At 37.7% G+C, this 22,051-nt stretch overlaps 1 protein-coding gene across 9 annotated transcripts in view; it reads left to right on the top strand.

Annotated features, from left to right (window-relative positions):
• The window catches only part of TMEM117 (transmembrane protein 117), a 558,938-nt gene that overhangs the window by 441,466 nt on the left and 95,421 nt on the right, over positions 1-22,051 (top strand). For 6 of the 9 annotated variants that reach the window (XM_027093552.1, XM_027093548.1, XM_027093545.1 and 3 more), the window contains one exon: positions 9,073-9,147. The exons of the other annotated variants lie outside the window; for them this stretch is intronic. In XM_027093552.1, coding sequence (XP_026949353.1) covers positions 9,073-9,147 — 75 coding nt within the window. The remainder of the gene's footprint in view (positions 1-9,072; positions 9,148-22,051) is intronic. 9 annotated transcript variants of the gene reach the window in all.

Raw genomic sequence — 22,051 nt, 5'->3', positions numbered from 1 at the left:
TTTTACCCTCTTTATATAGTTTTAATTATTCTTGCAATAGGTTCACTAAAATCAGGGACTTGAAGTGGGAAAATGTGACATTAAAATTTGCAGATATTATGGACTCACTCAAAAAGTACTTCATAAAGAGAGATGGAAGGAAGGATAGTCAGGATTTATGCAGGCAGAGTCAGCAGGATTTAGAAGGGAAAGGCATTCTAGATGAAGGAAATGGCATGAAAATGTGGAGTCAGTAAAGTACTGAAGTGTGTACAGAGTGGCCAGAGCACCAGTTGACTGAAGATGGAGGGCCCCTGCTGAGGAATATATCAGTTTGGACCATTTTGGCTTCAAGTAACAATAACCCTGCCAAGCCAGCTTAATCAAAGAAGGAAATGTATTACTGCATTATAAGGATGGCCTGCAGAATTAAAGAGGAGGGATGCAGTAGCATTTTAGGGACACATGAAAGCAGAGACTAAAGTGTAACAGGGAACCCAGTCCTAGCTCTTATTCTCCATCTCTCATCTTTTTCTCTTTCACTTCTGCTTTCTTTTTCTCTCTTACTGTAAAGCAGCTTTTTCAGCTTTCCAGTTCACGTAGAAGAAGGTGGCCACAGCCAACACCTCAGAGGGAGACTACTCTTGGCTGTCGGGTCTAATTCTGGATTCCAGGGAAGGAATAGCAGGGACTGGATTGTCCTGCATCCAGCTGTGAACTGACTGGGGGTGAAGCAGTCCCAGAGAAAAAGGGGGAGAGGTTGGGCCTCAAAAACCAAATTAATACAAGGAGTTGAAAATGGGGCCCCCAAAGTAGGTCTGTTAACTCCTTTTCTCTCTCCCCCAACACCTGGTCAGCCAGCCAGGCCTATCGATTCATTGTTTGTTACGTCTCTTGTAGCCATACCTTCCCTGCTCATTTCTCTGCCACCATTCCAGTCCTGGCTCTCCTCTATACTATTGTAAAATAATTTCCAGTGAAACCTTCTGCCTCCAGATGTCCCCTTGTCCCACACGCCCTACACAGCTCACCTTCCTAAGCTTCCAAGCTGAAATGCCATGTTGTATATGTCACTTTTCAACCAAAAATATTGTCAGTGACTCCCATTGTCCGAGAATGAAGTCCAGACTCTAGGAGCTCTCTCTCAGGGCTCTCCACGGTCTGCCCTTGGCTGTGTTTTCTCCCATATCTTCTGTGCTCTGGCTCTACCCAGCCCTGAGGGCTGTTGCTTGGCCCCAACCACAGCACGCTTATTCCAGGATGTCTGTGAGCCTCTGTTTCCTCCTCAGGTTGTATCTGTCTCCTGCTCTGCTCATTTACACTTTACCATTGAAGACCATTCCAATGCCCTCAGTAAAGCCAGGGGATGAATTCCTCCTTGCAAGTCCTGCAGCACATTTTACCTGAACTGCAGGTCAGCATTTCACCTTTTCCTGCTCTATAGAGCAGAAACCATAGCTTATAATGATATATCCCTGGAGCCTCTCTAGCACAGAGCCTTACAAGGGCGGCAATAGGCCCAGAGTAATAGAGGATAAAGAAGTGGCATTTCAGCACTGAGTCTCATGCAAACTCTGTCCCGCTCTGGGAGCATCATGTTGAAGTGCAAGGAACTAGTGCATGTGGTGAGAGAGTGAATTTAAGGAAACAGCCCCAGAAGCCATATATAGTCAAGCTTTTTAAAAATATCTAATACAAATGTCCTAACAAGTCCATAACCAGCTAAACTCTGATCTAATCCACTTTATGTTCACATATTTTAGACAAAAGAGCAATAGAAAAGTAGCAAACTTGGTAGAAATGGAGGCAGTAGTTTTACTGAAAGGTTTTCCCTCATTAGAATTAAGTGATTTAAAAGCAATAGACCCTAGGCTTTTCTAATGGTAGGAAAATTCAACTTATATGATTGAAAGAGAGTTTAATGTTTGGTTAAAAAGAAAAAGAAAAGAAACCATTAGAATATGATATTACTGCTGTAAAGATTTTATTTTAACAAAATTAGTAGGCCAATTCTGAATACTTGTAGAGAAAGTGCAATTATTTATTTTTATGAATATTTTAAATAGAATTTTTTTATGTTTATTGTGAAAACTATTGGTTGTATCACATATTTCTGTAGTTTTAGGAAATTCACTAGAACTAAGGCATAAACAGTTGCCAGTAAAGTATAACATGACTCATATAAAACACACATTACTACAGAACATAAGAGGTAAATTGTAAAGAACACTTCCCTCTGAGGAAATCTTATCTCAAATTCATTTAATATTTATAATTACATCACTTAACTTTTATATACTCCTTTAATTCCTTGCATAAGTATTTAATTTGCAGTTCTATCCCACCTACTCATCTTTTCTGCTAGATTGAAGAAAAGATATACCTAAGACATATAAGAATTAAAAATACAACATGTTATAGAGTAAGCAAAGAACAAAAATGTGTCTTAGGAGTTCACCAAAAAAAAAGAGAGAGAGAGCAGTGTAGACGTGTAGCCAACGTAGTAAGGGAAAGCTTCAGAGCAGAGATTAGATTAGAAGGACAGGCAGCTAGAATTTGAAAAGGCAGAGCAATGAACAAGAAAAGTTTTCTAGCTGGGAGTAGTATCATAATCATCAAGGTAAGAATCAGTTTTGTTCCATTAAGTTCAGAAAATGTTGACAGATTCATTTCTAGTGTGCACTGCACCCGGTGCTGGAGACGGGGGACAGGGGGAAGGGAGATCAAAGATCAGTGACACACCGCACAGGAGTTTGTAGCTGCAGAGAGGAATTCATAGTTTAATAGAATAAATAGGAGTAGAAAAGTAGAGACATTTGAGAAAGACTATCTTTATTTAGATGAATGGTTCAGGTAGAAAGTAAAAATTCCCACCTCGCACTTTTAAATTCAACTAACCCACGCTGCCAGGATCTATTTTCTGATATGAAGACTTTAGAAGAAGGAAGTTTCTCTTCATAAGCTAAAGAACATTCTGGGCTTTTTACTAGACAAGAAGAGAGAGAGTGAGAGAGGGAAGAGAGAGGAGGAGACGGAGTAGGAGAGGTGAGAAGCCAGAAAGATGGATACAGGCAGGAGCGAGTGCAGGAGCCAGTGTGTGGGGGAGGTGGCAGGATTAGGCAGTGGTGATGACCACGGAGGCTGATGAAGTTATATCTATGGGCAAGTTTCTCATAAATGCTTTACATAACTGGACTCTGGCAGATTGGTGTAAGGAGATTAAAAAACTCTTCAGTTTCACAACTGGACCAGTGTAGCCTAGCATCAAGATAGCATCTGCTGAACAAGGTGCCCAGGAGGTGGATACAGTTGTGAGCTAAATTGCTAGAGTTTATAGGTAACTATGGGAAGGTTTTGCACATATATATGTATCCTTGAACCTTCCTTTTCTTTAACTGCCTCTCCCCTAGAAAGCTTCTCACATCATCTTGTGGGTGTGTGTGTATCTTAGATTTATGTATATTATGTATATAAATAGATACATAATATAGATAAAATACACATCATATATGTAATAGCTTTATGTGCTTCAAGGTGATGAGAGAAATCTTTTAGAAGAGAGGCTTTTAAAGAGAAGAAAAAAGATTCAAGGTTCATATTTTCATGAATACATGTGTGAAAACACTGTTGATACATCCTTTCAATACTTCTCGTTCTTGTAATTTATCTATATACCTGCCTATTATCTTTGTACCTACATACCTGCCTTCCCCCTGTAACATGTGAGCTCGAGGAGAGGAAATGTATTTTTTCATTCCCACAGCTAACTCATGTTCAGTACATTGCAGCTTTACCATAAATATTTTGCTGAATGAAAGAACAAAGGAATGAACATAACATTATTTCAGGAAAGCCAAAGATCATGAGATTTTTCAAGAAGTAAAATGTTTACCAACAGCAAGAGAATGAACCATCAATACTATTAGATTAAGTCATATCCACTGAAGTATGATCCCACAGTAATTAAATATCCAAATAAAAATTTGAATAAAATGCTCAGTTAAGTGTTAAAAAGAACTCTTTGGACTAGTTGGAAAGCACGTAGAGAAAAGTGATATTTCCTGAAAAGTCCTGAAAATATTTCAGTGCATTAATTCTTAATGCACTGAAAAAATAATGATGAAAATTACATTCAACAAACATCTCACTGTGTAACATCTAAAAATCTAATTTTTTTTTTCTGTTTCATGCATCATTCTTAGAAGCAGATTGACTAGTTTAAAAAAAAATAGACATTATGCCTCTTGGTAGACTTTCAAACTCTGTTGACCTGACTTTAGTAGGGCACTTCTTTTGAGGTCATAATTTTTGAAAGTGGAGTCAGTTCCTTTAGAACGTAGGGCAGAGCAACAAGTGTGAAACTATTTTAATTAAAGAGCCATAGTGTTTTGACAAGTGGTCATATATTTTTCGGATAAGTTATTTCAACTGTTTTGCTTACAGGTTACTTAGAAAGGGTTGTTTAAATGTCTGTTCAGCAGTTTTAACATATTGTTAACATATTGTTCAGCTTTGGGAATACTTTATATAGCTTTATTCAAAGTATTTAAAGTTCCTCTTCACATTTATTTTTCATCTTTATTTTTCTTATGCAAGGTCTACACTCCTATTTGAAAACGCAGTAATGGTAATTTCTGGTATGGGTCCCACATGATGACATGGAATAAGGGTTAATTCTTTAAATAGTTCCTAGATTAACCATAAATGCCTGTTCTCTTCATGATATGTGTCTTAGAGGTTGAATCGCAACTTTATTTACTGTCACCGTTTTGTGCTTCTGACATCATTGTTGGTCCAGTGGGCAGACAGACTGTTATATATTTATATATATATACAGATATAAATCAATATATTTATTAGTGGTCCCAGAAACTGGTCTCCACATAGCAGACAGACTTACCACGGTAAGTCATGTTCACGCAGCCTGACGGAGGCCAGCCAAGTGGGCAGGAGATGCCAGAGAACAGACCTTGGCAGGTGACCCAAGGTATCAGGAACATTTGGCAGAAGGTAATAAGTGAGCTGGAAGCATTGGGGTTATCAGGCAAAACAAAATTTAGCATCCAATCATGGGTACTGGTGTGACAAATACACTCACTCGGAAATGAAACTAATAGTCTGCTTAGCATATGAAATAGATCACAATTTTGAAACAGGCAGTAAGTTCTATGAGGGATTATTGTGAGCAGGAAAGATCACGTAAGTCTTTATGGATAATGTGGGGAGAATGTAGCTTGAAGGAATTATAAGATTTGGTTAAGCGAGCGGAAAATAGAGACATTCAAATTTTAGCCCCATTTAAATGCTTCAAACCCTGAGGTATTTTTTAAAACAAGAGCTAGAACGTGTTTAAAAAACTGGGAAGATATAAATTCTATACTATTGCACATGAGCAGTAATTTTTTCAAAGCCATGCTGAGGCAGCAAAACAGATCTCCCATAAATTAGTATTTTTCCAGTGGATGCATTGTTTCCAGGTGCTGTGGAATGATCAGTGCTTGATCATCATCCTGAAAGAGTTTTCCAGCCCTGGCCTCCACCCCATCTTTGCGTGTGTGTATCACGGTTCTCCCTGGATGTCTTGTGTAGTGTTGCCACTTATTGCATCAACTGTACATGACAAAAAAAGTGCAATATTGAAGACTGACATGGTTGGTCATTTCATCAGGCCCTCAGCTTCACTGGGGCAGGTTTCAAACAGAGTATTATACTTCAGGTCAGAGCTTTATAAGTTTTTTTGGAGGAGGTAATGAAGAGGATGTGACCCCACCAGTTGACCCCAAGCAGGACCTGATACTTGAAGACTTCTCCCTGCTCCCCTGTGTTTGGTATACCTGCTGTCCACTTTTCCCATAGTGGGAGCTGTTTTCAAGGGTGCAGGCTTGAGAGATCAAAATCTAGTGGAGACCATCTGACAGGTAGTTTCTAAGTCAAAGGTCCATTAACTCTGGATTTGAACATGCAAGAAATACTGTGCAGCAAGTGGCTCAAACTCCAGTCTAGTCTAGTTAGACTAGAGATTGGGTCTAATACTAGGAGACCATAGTGAGAACCTTTCATAGTGGAAATGAGGAACAAGCTTTGAAGAGGGGCAGAGTGTGCAATGGAAACATAACTGGACTAAAAAGAAAATGGAGATGGAGGGAGACAAGGAAGCAGGGAGGCAAAAAGAAATGTAATAAAAGGCTAGCATTCACTGAGCACTTACTATGACCTGGATGCCTAGACACACTATATCTTTTTTAATCTTCTCAAACCCCCCTACAGGATTCATATTGTTATTATCTATAATTTTATAAATGAAGATGGGAATTGCCCAAGGTACACAGATAGAGTCTGGCTTCAGCAGAATGGGGATTAAAAAACAGAACTGTATGACTCCAAAGCCCATACATTTTTCAGACCTTGTAATATTGTGCATATCAAATTAAGTAATATACACAAGTAATGTCCAAAGCAAAGCACCTGACATGTGGCAGGAAGCTTGGTGAATGAAGGGAACACTCCTGCAATAGACTAGAGCCAGGACTCTATTTCTTTTCTCTTTTTTAAAAAATAATTTTATTGGAGTATAATTGCTTTACAATGTTGTGTTAGTTTTTACTGTACAGCAGAGTGAATCAGCTATATGTATACAGATATCCCCTCTTTTTTGGATTTACTTCCCATTTAGGTCACCACAGAGGACTGAGTAGAGTTCCCTGTGCTATACAGTAGGTTCTCATTAGTCATCTATTTTATATATAGTATCAATAGTGTATATATGTCAATCCCAATTTCCCAATTCATCCCACCCCCCCCTTTTCCCCCTTGGTATCCATATGTTTTTCTCTACACCTGTGTCTCTATTTCTGCTTTGTAAATGAGATCATCTATACCAATTTTTTCAGATTCCACATATATGCGTTAATATACGATATTTGTTTTTCTCTGTCTTACTTCACTCTGTCTGACAGTCTCTAGGTCCATCCACGTCTCTACAAATGACCCAATTTTGTTCCTTTTTATGGCTGAGTAATATTCCATTGTATATATGTGCCACATCCTCTTTATCCATTCCTCTGTTGATGGAACTTTAGGTTGCTTCCATGTCCTGGCTATTGTAAATAGTTCTTCAGTGAACATTGGGCTGCATGTGTCTTTTTGAATTATGGTTTTCTCTGGGTATATGCCCAGTAATGGGATTGCTGGGTCATATGGTAGCTCTATTTTTAGTTTTTTAAGGAATCTCCATACTGTTCTCTGTAGTGGCTGTATCAATTTACATTCCCACCAACAATGCATGAGGTTTCCCTTTTCTCCACACCCTCTCCAGAATGTATCATTTGTAGATTTTGTGATGATGGCCATTCTGACTGGTGTGAGGTGATATCTCATTGTAGTTTTGATTTGCCTTTCTCTAATGATTAGTGATGTTAAGCATATTTTCATGTGTTTGTTGGCCATCTGTATGTCTTCTTTGGAGAAATGTCTATCTAGGTCTTCAGCCTATTTTTTGATTGGGTTGTTTTTGTTGTTGTTGTTATTGAGCTGCATGAGCTGTTTGTGTATTTTGGAGATTAATCCTTTGTCAGTTGCTTCATTTGCAACTGTTTTCTCTCATCCTGAGGTTTGTATTTTCGTCTTGCTTATGGTTTCCTTTGCTCTATTTCTTAGAGTGTGATCTTGGTTAAGTCACTTCATGTCTAGGAATCCATTTTCTCATCTCTGTCATGACAATTTTTTCCTGACCCATGTTATTTTTATGATAGTCTTAAAAAGGCCCTTGAAGTGAGCTATTTTTACACATTGAAATTACATAATCTGGATAGAAGAAAACAATTTGGTTGGAAAAAAGTTTCAGCGTTATGCTTTGCATTACAATTAATCATTCAGGCTTCTTTTGATCTTAGCTAGAGAAAACTATAATAATGTGGTGGTATATAAAGACCTTGGAGTCTCAGTGCATTGCAGCCATAATATGCTAAAAGAGATGTATGCTAAGGGGATGATTCAAACCTTACCTGATCATAAAAATCACCAAAATTCTTACAAAATATGTGAATTCTCTGGCTATAGGAAGATTGCCAGAAGTTTCTGGCTTCATATGTGTGCAATGGTGCCAGGGGATTAAGCATTACAGATGATTCTTGTGACCACGGTCACCTAGAAACCGGTTAAAAATGCAGATTCTTGGGTCTTCTTCTTACAGCTAGTGGCATCAGAAGTACTAGAGGATTTGGCCTGTGAATATGCGTTTTTATTTAGCCTAAATGTGATTTCTCTGAAGCTCACTGCTCTAAGGTAATGCCCTAGAAATAAGTGAATGTCTATAGTTACTACGATTCAGATAGCTATACATAAAAGAAACCCAAGAAAATTCCAAATTTCCAGATGGTACTTGGAATTTATTGCATTTGATGAATTGTTCAGAATTCTGCATTTCTCCTATAAAAATACATCATTCCTGTGGTGCATATTGTGAAAAGCTGAACAGTTAACATCAAATATGTATGTGGTGCACTTTTCTCTAATTTTTGATGAAAATATATTTTATAAATATCCCTTTGCTGAAAATGTATTTATGTCTGAGATGCTTACCATTTATTTAATCTTTGTTTGATTTCAATAGCTGCGTACATTTATTTGGCAAGTTGAGTAAGATCTAAAGTATAGTAATAGCATGAAACCAAAGAGGTATATATTTCTGTTTTATAACAAAATTAATTTCTACACAAAAGTATGTCTGGGAGAAAAAAGAAAATTAGTAAATTAGTTGTTTATAATTCTTTTCATTCCTTCTAAAGTGAATAGGTACCAAGGAATATCATTTGTTTTAATGAATGGATTGATAGGTATGGATGCAAAATTAGGAAACTCAAGGACATAGAGGCAGTTCCTGCTTATGCAGTAGGACAGTAGGAGCCAGGAAGCTGGAAGGAGTTGTGGGAAAAGAAAGAGAGAATACATAGAGGTGGCAGCTGCTACAGCTAATAGAACTCGGGAGAGAGAGAAAAGTTTTTTTCTATCATATGCAATGTTATACCCAGATTCCCAAGAAAATTTCAGTTAAAATATATATTCTCCAATCCTTTTGGCATTATTTTCCTCCAGCCCCATCCTGCTTTTTCAGTTCAAGATGGGCTTCTGGACAAGATTCAGGGGAAGGACAAGGTTGTAGAGGCCAAGGTACGTTTTGATTACACACGTATGAAAATTAGTGGATGTAATGAGTAAGTGTAGAAATAAGATCTCAAGGGGGCATTTGCTTTATCTTACGACTGCCTCAATTATTAAACATTTGAAATTCTTTCGTTTTTGGGTTTCCATGGAACTACCTCTGTACTGGCTCAAAGCCGAACTGTATGTCTCTTTCTTTTCAATCCCATTTGTCAAATCCCCTTCCTCTTACTACCTTTAAACATCAGTATACTCTGAGGTCCTGTCCTAGCCTCTTTATCTTTTCTTCCCAGCTATTTTTCCAAGGCAGTTTCATCCACCACCATGACTTCCAGTCCTTATAGACTGATCTTTCTCTAATATTTCCCAAGTCCAGATGCCTCTGCTGAATTTCAGACCTGGATATCTAACTGCCCACTGGCTATATCTGCCTAGATGTTCGATGGGCTTCTCTGGTTTATCATGTTTAAAACCAACCAGTCATGAATCCCTCAGACTGCTATCAACTCAGTCACTCAAATAAAAAAAATTGGGAAATATAAAATATGTCTCTCTCTCTCACATATCTTCCAGCCAACAGTCAAGCTTATGTGTTCTTTTTGCTAAACATCTCTTGAATTTGTTTCTCCTTTAGACCCTTTAATAAACCTCTTCCTCAGTTCAGGGTACCATCAACTTTCACTTACATGAGTACAATAGTATTTTGCTTCTTTTAGGCTAACCCCATTTCTCCAAAATAATCTTTTTAACATAAAAATTTGATCCTCAAAATTCTTCAAATAGAAATTCATTTCCATGCTATACTGGGCCTTTTATCATCTAGTCCATGCCTTACTTCTCACCTATTCCTGGCTGACACCTTCCCTTTCCTCCCTGATCCCCACCCTTTACATTTTATATTCCATTAATTCTTAAATATCTATTGATTACCAAATTGGTAAAGTCTTTCCTCATGGCACAGGCCTTTGCACATGCAAAGAGTGCAAGAGAGGCAAGAGCCTCTCCTCAATGCCCATGCTTGGTTGCCCTCCGCCATCTTTCAACCCTCAGCTTAAATGCTATCTTCTCTGTGAAGCCTCATCTGCCTCTCTCAGATAAACTAAGTGCTTCTTTTCTTATATGTCCATGGAAATTTTTATAAATTTCAATTACAGTTATTCCCCTATTGAATTACATTTATTCATTTGTATGTATATAACTATTTCACTGAAAAGTTGTGAGAACTGTGTGGAATAGTTAGGTCAAAGAGAGAATATTCAACAGATGTTGGTTAAACTTAGACCAGTACCTAGACCAGTAATGACAGGTTGCTGGGACTCAATAAACATGTTTTAAATGAAATTTTTTATAATATTTACAAATAAAAGTAATTTTTTTTTTAGGCTTTGGGGTCAGTGTACTTGTATGAGCTACTTATAGGTTTTCTGGTGAGAATTGTATTTGTATTGATCAGAAGTTGAAACCTTTGTTTTTACAGGGCTTATTTAATGTTTTGTTGATATTAGACAACTTATACATTAAATTTGGTGTAGGTTCTAGAAATATTTATCATCTAATTCAATTTTCTTTATATTTTGCAAGACACAACCATCATAGACCCAGAGTAGAGTCTTTGTAGGTTCTAGAAATATTTATCATCTAATTCAATTTTCTTTATATTTTGCAAGACACAACCATCATAGACCCAGAGTAGAGTCTTTGTTCTGACTATACTGTGTGTTTCCCTGAGCCCAGTTTTTGCTCAGGTAGACTCTCCTAGTTGAAACTGGTATCCTCCACGACTGCTATTAGCATACCACTTACAGACAGGTACAAAAGAGGCTAAAAGAATAAGAAATTTTGGTGCTATGATTGCTCCTCCCTGTAATATGAAACAGGCTAGAAAAGTCCTGATTGAAAAGTCATCAGAAAGAGATTCTGAGCATGACAGACCTGCTATATTTTTCCTAATCCCTGAAAGAAGGAAAAGAGGTAAGAATATTATGACTAAGCCTTGACTTACGCTGTCACTGTTGTTAGGAGAGACATGGTGACTCCCCCAGAAGGGCTTCCTTATGGATGGAGTGATGGAGAACTACAACTGACTTTCACATTAGGAGTAAAACCGTCTGTTATTATGGGTGAGAAAATGACACCAAATAAATTAACACTTTAAAACTTTAAAAGCTCATAATCCTAAATTCAGTCATAGAGAGTCCATGATACTTTATTAATTTATAAAAATAGCAACCATCGGGGCTTCCCTGGTGGTGCAGTGGTTGAGAGTCCGCCTGCCTATGCAGGGGACACAGGTTCGTGCCCCCGGTTCGGGAAGATCCCACATGCCGCGGAGCGACTAGGCCCATGAGCCATGGCCGCTGAGCCTGCGCGTCCGGAGCCTGTGCTCCGCAACGGGAGAGGCCACAACAGTGAGAGACCTACGTACCGCGTAATATTAATAATAACATCAGTCTGTTTTGTATCTTAGTATAGAATCACTCAAGGGTTCAAACTTAGTGACAGATATACATTTAAATATATATTTACTAAATTTTTATAATAAAATTATAAAAAGTTATGGCTTATTTTGATGAAGAGAGGAAAAAATTTGCAGATTTTAACAAGGTAAAGTGGGAGAACTTGAAAAAGGGATTCTAATCAAATGAGATGTTGTAACTGGAAAAATCTCTAGCTGTATGATCTGGAGGACAATGAACTATAAAAAGGACATAATTTGATTAGAATAAAATGAGTTGATGATGTTTATCAGACAAGCCTTGTCATGGAGAAGACACTAAACCTATCATCCTCAGCATGGTCCAGGTGTTATTTCTTTCTGCATTTGTATGGTTAGCAGCTCAAGAATATTTTCTGTTTGACCTCTAGAGTTCTCTTGATAATACAATGTGTATTTTCTGAGATGGTCCCAATGAGATAAATACTTAAATGAATAATGGAACTTCTCAAAGATCTAGAGGGTTTAGCAGTCTCACTCTTTCTGTTCAAATTCATGAGCCACTTCATCTCACCACTAAAATGGCTTTCTGACTTCCTCATCTCTCAGTAAGAATAAGTCTGATGTGTTTTTGAATGTTTTAGACAATTATTTCCATCTCTGAATGATTGTGACTTGCTTATGAAATCAGAAAGGGTAGAGCAACAGCCACCAAGCTTGATGGAGGTGGGCCAGTGTAAGTAGTTTCAATACTTCTTTTGAGATCTGTTTTAAAGCTGTGCTCTAAAAAAGGGAATTTGCAAATCGAATTAATATACAACCATAGTCCCATGATGCACAGTAACCTTCAGGGATGTTTCAAAGCCAATCTGCCAGAAAGATTATGACAATATATACACACCAACAGTGACTAAAAATACCTGGCATGGTAGGCAGAATAATGTCCTCCCACCACTACACACACACACACACGCACACGCGCACACACACACACACACACACACACACACACACAGAGATATTCACATCCTAATCCCTGGAACCTCCAAATATGTTAAAGTATATGGAAAAGGGAAGTTAAGTTTACACTGGAATTAACGTTTCCAGTCAGCTGACCTTAAAATAGGGAGATTTTCCTAGAACACCCTGGAGTGCCCAATGTAATTATAAAGGTCTTTAAAAGAGGAAAAGGGAGGCAGAACCAGAGACATGGTAGCATGAAAAAGACTTGGCCCAACACTGCTGGCTTTGCAGATAAAGGAAGAAGGCCAATTAGCCAAGCAATGCAGGCAGCATCTAGAATCAGAAAAGGGCAAGGAAATGGATTTTTCCTAGAGCTTCCAGAACAAAGACAGCCCTTCCAACACCTTGATTTTAGCTCCATGCGAACCATTTTGAACTTTTGACCTCCAAAACTATAAGATAACAAATTTGTGTTGTTTTAAGTCACCAAGTTTGTAGTAATTTTTTATAGCAGTAATAGGAAACTAATATATCTTTCTCCACATCTTTGCTAATATTGGGTATTATTGATCTTTTAAACCTTTTGCTAGTCCAAAGGTCAAAAATATCTTACTGTGTCATATGGGAACATATGTTTATGTATGACTGATTCACTTTGTTATAAAGCAGAAACTAACACACCATTGTAAAGCAATTATACCCCAATAAAGATGTTAAAAAAAAAAAAAAATATCTTACTGTGTTTCAATTTTTTCATTGTTAGTTAGAGCTTATTTCCTTCTCCTAGATATTTGATGGATATTAAAATTGCTTTATGAACATCCAGCTCATGAGCTGATCCTGTTTTATTTATTGATTGATTGATTTTTTTTAACATCTTTACTGGAGTATAATTGCTTTACAATGATGTGTTAGTTTCTGCTTTATAACAAAGTGAATCAGCTATACATATACATATATCCCCATATCTCCTCCCTCTTGCGTCTCCCTCCCACCCTCCCTATCCCACCCCTCTAGGTGGTCACAAAGCACCGAGCTGATCTCCCTGTGTTATGTGGCTGCTTCCCACTAGCTATCTATTTTGCATTTGGTAGTGTATGTATGTCCATGCCATTCTTTCACCCAGCAATCCCACTACTGGGCATATACCCTGAGAAAACCATAATTCAAAAAGAGTCATGTACCACAGTGTTCATTGCAGCTCTATTTACAATAGCCAGGACATGGAAGCAACCTAAGTGGTCATCATCGACAGATGAATGGATAAAGAAGATGTGGCACATATATACAATGGAATATTACTCAGCCATAAAAGGAAACGAAATTGAGTTATTTGTAGTGAGGTGGATGGACCTAGAGTCTGTCATACAGAGTGAAGTAAGTCAGAAAGAGAAAAACAAATACCATATGCTAACACATATATATGGAATCTAAAAACAAACAAACAAAAAGTTCTGAAGAACCTAGGGGCAGGGCAAGAATAAAGATGCAGATGTAGAGCATGGACTTGAGGACACATGGAGGGGGAAGGGTAAGCTGGGACAAAGTGATCCTATTTTATTATTGAGGTTCTAGGTTTTTTTCCTTACATATTCATTTGACTATTAAGTTTCATTTTTGCTGTTGGTGTCTAACACATTAAGAAAAGTGTTTTCTAAGTTTTATCAGGAATTTATGGTGAATTTTTATAAAGTAAGGCAGCTTTTCAATATCATGGAAGACTATCACAGATGTGTTTTCTTTTAGTATGTTTTACACTTTGAACTCTTAATATAATAAACTGTGAGAATAGATTTCTTATTTTGACCCACCTTACATCACTAGAGTGTATCCCACTTTGTGACAGTGCATTATTTATAATAAACAGCTGAATCAATTTTTGCAAATGTACTTCTAAGTGAGATGTGTGCCACCTTTTTTCCTGCTAATTTTTGTCATCTTTACTTTAGTCCTTAAATGAAGTGAAAGCCTCTGACTTTTGCTGTACTCTGGAACCATACAGGAGCTATTTGTGTTACACTCTATTATTCCATGCCTTGCTGCACATCCTCTTTCTCTACCCCTTTTTTGTGTAAAGTCAGTAATCTCAAAGATGTTTAGAGAGAGAAGGAAAATACCCATATTATCTCAGACTGCTATTTTGAGTACCTCCTTACCCCCATCTTTTAAAATTAGAGTTTTATTTTTTCACATCCTTCAGCCATTCCTCTCATTATGGAAGAAAAAGGAGGTGAGACATAAGAAAGGACCTCCATGGAGAAGTGTTTTGGGCAACATAGCTTCTCGTTGCCTGTAATGTCATTAGATTTCTTTCCCTATGGTGTTTTATTGTTATTACTCTGACTGTCACTATCATGATTATGCCTTATATAAAATCCTGTTTGTAGTATACCAAGTTATAAATATATTGTTAATTCATCTTGTATTATGTCAACTTGGACTGTACTAATAGAAGTATCCAGGGTGAAAGAGGTAATAGCCCCATGTTATTTTATCATGGTCAGAACATTTCAGCAGAATTGTGTTGAGTTTGGAGTACTATATTAAAAATGTATTGACTTTCTTTAAATTGAAGTTGATTTCCAATATTGTGTTAGTGGCAGAAAGGCTTTCAGCTTTTCACTGAGTGTGCTGGTTTGCCATAAATGGCTCATATTATGTTGAGATACGTTCTCTCTATACCCACTTTGGTGAGACTTTTTATCATGAATGGATGTTGAATTTTATCAAATGCTTCTTCTGCATCTATTGAGATGATGTGGGTTTTGTCTTTCCTTTTGTTAACGTGCTGTATCATGTTGGTTGATTTGCATATGTGGAACCATCCTTGCAACCCTGGAATGAATCCCACTTGATCGTGATGTATGATCCTTTTTATGTATTGTTGAATTCAGCCTGCTAATATTTTGTTGAGGATTTTTGCATTTATATTCACCAAAGATATTGGCTTGTAATTTTGCTTTTTTGTAGTGTGTTTGTTTGGTTTTGGTATCAGGGTGATGGTGGCTTCATAGAATGACTTTGGGAATGTTCCCTCCTCTTCAGTCTTTTGGAGTACTTTGAGAAGGATAGGTATAAGTTCTTCTTTGTATGTTTGGTAGAATTTCCCAGTGAAGCCATCTGGTTCTGGACTTTTGTATGCAAGGAGTTTTTTTTTTTTAAATTACAGATTCTATTTCACTTCCAGTTATCAGTATGCTCAAATTATTTGTTTCTCCTTGACTCAGTCTTGGCAAGCTGTATGTTTCTAGAAACTTGTCCATTTTTTCTAGGTTGTCCAGTTTGTTGCCATATAGTGTTCATAGTATTCTCTTATGATTTTTTATATTTCTCTGGTATTGATTGTTATTTCTCCTCTTTCATTTTTTAGTTTGTTTATTTGGGTCCTCTCTGTTTTCTTCTTGGTGAGCCTGCCTAGACATTTGTTTATTTGGTTTTCTTTTCAAAATATCAGCTCTTGGTTTTCTTGATATTTTCTACTGTTTTTTGATCTCTATTTTATTTATTTCCCTTCTGATCTTTATTATAGCCTTCCTTCTGCTTGGGCTTTTTTGTTCCTCTTTTTGTAATTTTTTTGGTGGTAGGGTAAGTTGTTTATTTGAATTTTTTCTTGTTTCTTGAGGAAATCCTGTTATCACTATGAACTTCCCTCTAAAAACTGCTTTTGTTGCATCCCATAGATTTTGTATGGTTGTGTTTTCATTGCCATTTGTCTCAAGGTATTTTCTGATTTCCTCTTTGATTTCATCAATGACCCATTGGATTTTTAGTAGCATATTGTTTAGTCTCCATGTAATCATTTTTTTTCTTGTTTTTCTTTCTGCAGTTGATTTCTAGTTTCACAGCGTTGTGTTCAGAAAAGATGCTTGAAATAATTTCTATCCTCTTAAATTTGTTGAGGCTTGTTTTGTGCCCTAGTATGTGGTCAATGCTAGAGAATGTTCCATGCCACTTGAAAAAAATCTGTATTCTGGGTTGTTTTTGGATGTAGTGGCATATAGATATCAAGTCCGACTGTTCTACTGTGTCATTTAGGATCTCTGCTGCCTTATTGATTTTCTGTCTGGAAGATCTGTCCATTGATGTCAGTGGAGTATTAAAGTCTCTTACTATTATTGTATTCCTGTCAATTTTTCCTTTGAGTCTGTTAGTATTTGTTTTATATATTTGGGTGCTCCTATATTGGGTACATATATGTTAACAAGTGTAATACTCTCTTCTTGTATCATTATATAGTGTCCTTCTTTGCCTTTCTTTGTGAACTTTATTTTAAAGTCTATTTTGTCTGATATGAATATTGCTATCCCTGTTTTTTTAGTCATTTCCATTTGCATGAAAAACCTTTTTCATCCCCTCACTTTCAATCTATGCATGTCTTTTGCTCTAAGGTGAGTCTCTAATAAGCAGCATATTGCAGGGTCTTGCTTTTTTAGTCCAATCTGCTACTCTATGTCTCTTTATTGAAGCATTTTTTCCAATGACATTTAAAGTAATTATTGATAAGTATGTATTTCGTGCCATTTTAAACATTGTTTTCCAGTTGATTTTGTAGTTGTTCTTTGTCTTTTTCTTCTTTTTTTTCCTTTTGTGGTTTGATGGTTTTATTTTATATTATGCTTAAGTTCTTTCTTTTGTGTTTTTGTGAATCTATTGTACATTTATGATTTGTGGTTACCCTGATTTTCAAGTATGTTAACCCATAACTGTATCTACTTGCTTTAGACTGATAGTCATGTGAGTTCAAACACATTCTAAAAGATCTATATTTTTTACTCCTTGCCCCTACATTTTGTGATTTTGATGTCCTATTTTACATCTGCATGTTTATCCTTTTGCTGTTAATTATAGTTATAATTGCTTTTACACAATTTTTTGATTGGTTTAATCTATGTATGGCATATAAGTGATCTTCAATCCGTTTTTTTCTTTTTAATTAATTAAGTTATTTATTTTTGGCTGTGTTGGGTCTTCATTGCCGTGTGCGGGCTTTCTCTAGTTGCAGCAAGCGAGGGATACTCTTCGTTGTGGTGTGCAGGCTTCTCACTGCAGTGGCTTCTCTTGTTGCAGAGCACGGGCTCTAGGTGTGTGGGCTTCAGTAGTTGTGGCAAGCAGGCTCAGTAGTTGTGGCTTGTGAGCTCTAGAGCACAGGCTCAGTAGTTGTGGTGCGCGGGCTTAGTTGCTCTGCCATATGTGGGATCTTCCTGGACCAGGGCTCGAACCCATGTCCCCTGCATTGGCAGGCGGATTCTTAACCACTGCACCACCAGGGAAGTCCTTCAATCCTTTTATATATTTGCCTTTCCTATTGCCTTCTTACCTTTCCTATAGATTCTTGCTTATTTTCTATTTCGAGAAGACCTTTCAATATTTGTTTTAGGGTAGATTTAGTATTGCTGTGTTCTTTTAGTTTTTGCTTGTCTGAGAAATTCTTAGTTTCTCCTTATATTCTAAATAATATTATTGCTGGGTAGAGTATCCTGGGTTGCAGGTTTTTCCCTTTCAGGACTTTGAATATATCCTGCCACTCCCTTCTGGCCTGCAAAGTTTCTGTATAGAAATCAGCAAATAGCCTCCCTTGTAACTGACTTTTTGTTTTCTCTTGCTGCCTTTAGAATCCTTTCGCTTTTTTGCTTTTTTAAATTTATTTATTTTTTAACTTTTATTTTATACTAGAATATAGTTGATTTACAATGTTGTGTTAGTTTCAGGTGTACAGCAAAGTGATTAAGTTATACATCTACATATATCTATCCTTTTTCAGATTCTTTTCCCATATAGGTTATTACAGAGTATTGAGTAGCATTCCCTGTGCTATACTGTGGGCTCTTGTTGTAGAATCCTCTATGGTTTTTTTTTAATTAATTAATTTATTTATTTATTTTGGCTGCGTCGGGTCTTCATTGTGGCATGTGGGTTCCTCTAGTTGCGGCACATGGGCTTAGTTGCAGTATGTGGGATCTTAGTTCCTGAACCAGAGATAGAACCCAGGCCCCCTGCATTGGGAGCGTGGAGTCTTAACCACTGGACCACCAGGGAAGTCCCTTTTCTTTATCTTTTACTTTTGCCAATTTAATTATGATATGTCTAGGTGTGGGTCTGTTTGGGTTCATCTTGTTTGGGACAATATGTGCTTCCTGTACCTGGAAGGAAGGAATTTTGGTAAGTTTTCAACCATAATTTCTTCAAATACATTTTTGATCCTCTTTTCTCTTTCTTCTCCTTCTGGAGCCCCTATTATGCATAGATTGGCACGATTTATATTGTCCCATAGCTCTCATATGTTGCTTTCTTTTTTTCTAATTTGTCTTTCTGTCTGCTGTTCTGATTGGGTGATTTCCATTATTCTATCTTCCAGATCACTTATTCATCCTTCTGCATTACTTAGTCTGCTAGTCATTGATTTTAGCTCAATTTTTATCTTGGCAACTGAGTTGTCTAATATTTATTCATTCCTCTTTATAGTTTCTAGTTCCTTGTTACAGTGATCTGCATTTATCCATAATCTTCCTTAATTCCTTTAGCAATTTTATTACCTCCTTTTTAAACCTGGGGTCTAGTAGACTGGTGAGGTCTGTTTCATTCTTTGTTCTCTCAGGGAATTTCTCTTGTTCATTTGATTGGGAGTAGTTCCTCTGCTTTTTTCGTTTTACGTATGTTTCTCTGTCTTTGTGAGTTTAGGAGAAACAGTTATCTACTGTCGTCTTGCAGGACTGTTTTTATGTGGGAGTATCCCTGTGTAGACTGTGTGAGTCCAATATTTTTGGTGTGAGGAGTGTTTTTGGTATGGATGCCAGCCATGTCTTTCCTCAGTGTGTGCTGGCCGTTATCACCTTGATAGGGGGTGTGACTGGTGTTGTGGTGACCAGAGCCTGCACTGGATGTTGGGCACTCTTTGTTCTGTGGCTGTCATAGCTCTGTTGGGGGTAGGATCAGCTCTCCACTTGGAATAGAAGCTCCCAGATCTGGTTCCAAGCTTCAGTGTGAGGTAGGTAAGACTGGAGTGCTCCTGTGGGGAAAGGAGTGGCTGAGTACTCTTCCACAGGGTCTGTCTGTGGGACGTGGAATTCTGATGCTGCCCATCACTTGGTGTGCAAACCAACAAAGTCTGCTGCTGCTGGACCTGCCCTCTGACCCGTCCCTACTGTGGTAGAGCTGATGATAGGCTCAGGTATCAGCCCTGCTCCATCCTGTGTGATATCACAAAGCCTACTGCCACTGGAGCCATGCCCTGTTGAGCACGCTGACAATGGGGTTCTAATGGCAGACCCATGCCCTGTCCTGTGTGGAGTGATATTGGGGCTCCTATGGTGGAACCACACCCCACCCTGTGCACATTAACAATGGCAGCTGGGGACCACACTCTAGGCCCTTCTGGCTGTCTCTGCACAGCTAGACTGAGTCCTCTCCCAGGGACTGTCACTGGAGCCTGAGTTTCAGCAATTAGATACTGTGCGTACCAGCAGCCCCATCTGGCTTTGGTTACCAGCTGGGAAGTACAGCAACTGACAGCCATCAGTGCCCATCTCTCTCTGTCCTGATTGTGAGCAAGCCAGCACCTGCACATTCCTGTGAGCAGAATACACTCCTCTCTAGCTCCCTATCTGTCCCGGGAGACCTCTCAGCTGGCAATGGGGGTTCCCAGAGCAAGGGAACATTTCCTCTTTCACAGATCCCTCCCAGGGGTAGAGGTCCTGTCCTGATGTTTTTTTTTTTTTTTTTGGTCCTACCCAATTGTAAGGGAATCTTTCTTGCAGCTTTTGTTGTGTAAGAGATCTGCCAGTTTTCAGTTACTTTTCTGTGAGAATTGTTCCACATGTAGATGTATTTTCAATGTGTTTGTGGAGGAAAGTGAGCTCCATGTCCTTCTACTCCACCCTCTTGATCTCCACTCCTCATGTATTGACTTTTAAATTCCAGAAACTTTACAAGTTTTTGAAAAAAATTGGAAAGCATAGAGCAGAATAAAGAAGAAATACAATTATTTATAATATAATATTCCAGATAAATTCATCATTAGTTGTAGACTTTAGCTTATGATAATAATTACATCTATTTTTCTGAAAACAGAATCATACTCTACATTATTATTGTTTTATAACCTGATTTTTCACTTCACAATGTTATTAAAATTTTCCACGTTATTACATTTTCTTTCACAAAATTATTTTAATCAATGTATTATAATTTTATCAGTGATGGTATTGACAGATTCTCTATTGTTCAACCTTTGTTTCCATTTTATTACTATTTGTAGTGCTTCAATGTACATGACACAGTGAATATTTTCTTGAGATAAATTCCTACAAGTTGAATTGCTAGGTAAAAAGGGTTGCATGTTATAATGACTTCTAATATGCTTGGCTTAATTTCCCTCTAGAGGTTGTTTTATTTATAATTCCACAATAAGTGCTGGAAGGTGACCATCCCCCTCAACAGCAAAGAATATTGGATTTGTATTAATAGTTTCCAACTTGACTGGCAAAAAAAGGAGTATTTCATTTTGATATACATTTCCTTAATTATACTTATCCATGATCATTTTAATTCAACTCTTTTAAAATTTGGATTTCTTTTTGAGTTTTAGCAAGATAATACAGATCTGTACATTCTCCAGCCACCTCAGGGGGCCTGGGGTAGCATAGCCAACTATAAACAAACAAAACCTTCTGCATCCCTCTGCAGTGAAACATGACTATCCACACTAAGTACGACATACAGAGACTATCAATACCCTCTCTTCTTGATGGGTTTTAACACCAAATGAGCTCAAGTCAGATTAAATTTTACTGCTGTATGAATGCTGAAAATATCTTTATTTTCAGAGCTTTTCTACTTTGAAATTGAGTATAAGGGATGGTAGACATGTAGTGAAGATGGTCATTTTTTTCCTTCTCTTTTGTCTATTTATATTTATTCTTTTTTTTTTTTTTTTTTTTTGGTGGCCTCTCCCGTTGCGGAGCACAGGCTCCGGACGCGCAGGCTCAGCGGCCATGGCTCACGGGCCCAGCCGCTCCGCGGCATGTGGGATCTTCCTGGAGCGGGGCACGAACCCGTGTCCCCTGCATCTGCAGGCAGACTCTCAACCACTGCGCCACCAGGGAAGCCCTATATTTATTCTTTTTATAAATTAGTGGCTCAGCTTTTTATTAGGATGCTTACTATTTTCCTCATTGGCTTGTAATTGCTGTTTGCACTTTGAAGATGTTACTTCTTTTCCTGTTACATGTATCATAAATATTGTCCTGAGTTTTGTTATTAAGATTGTTTGCAACAGCTGTTGTCAAGCTTGAGTCTACTCAAGAATCACCTAGCTTGTCTGTGTGTGGTGAGGAGTAGTTGTGTATGTGTGCATGCATGTGTGTGTATGTGTATGCACATAAATGTTTGATGCAAATTCCTAAACACTGCTCATAGAAAATATGGTATAAAAGGTCAGGGTAGAATTCTGGAGTCTGAATCTTAGAAGGCCCAAATGTGATTCTGATACAGGTAATCAAAGACTCACATTTCGGTTTG

This window comes from Aethalodelphis obliquidens, unplaced genomic scaffold, assembly GCF_003676395.1.
Source record: "Aethalodelphis obliquidens isolate GAN/ISIS:26980383/991018 unplaced genomic scaffold, ASM367639v1 scaffold84, whole genome shotgun sequence".
NCBI classification, from domain to species: Eukaryota; Metazoa; Chordata; class Mammalia; order Artiodactyla; family Delphinidae; genus Aethalodelphis; species Aethalodelphis obliquidens.
This window is presented reverse-complemented; position numbering and strand designations above follow the sequence as displayed.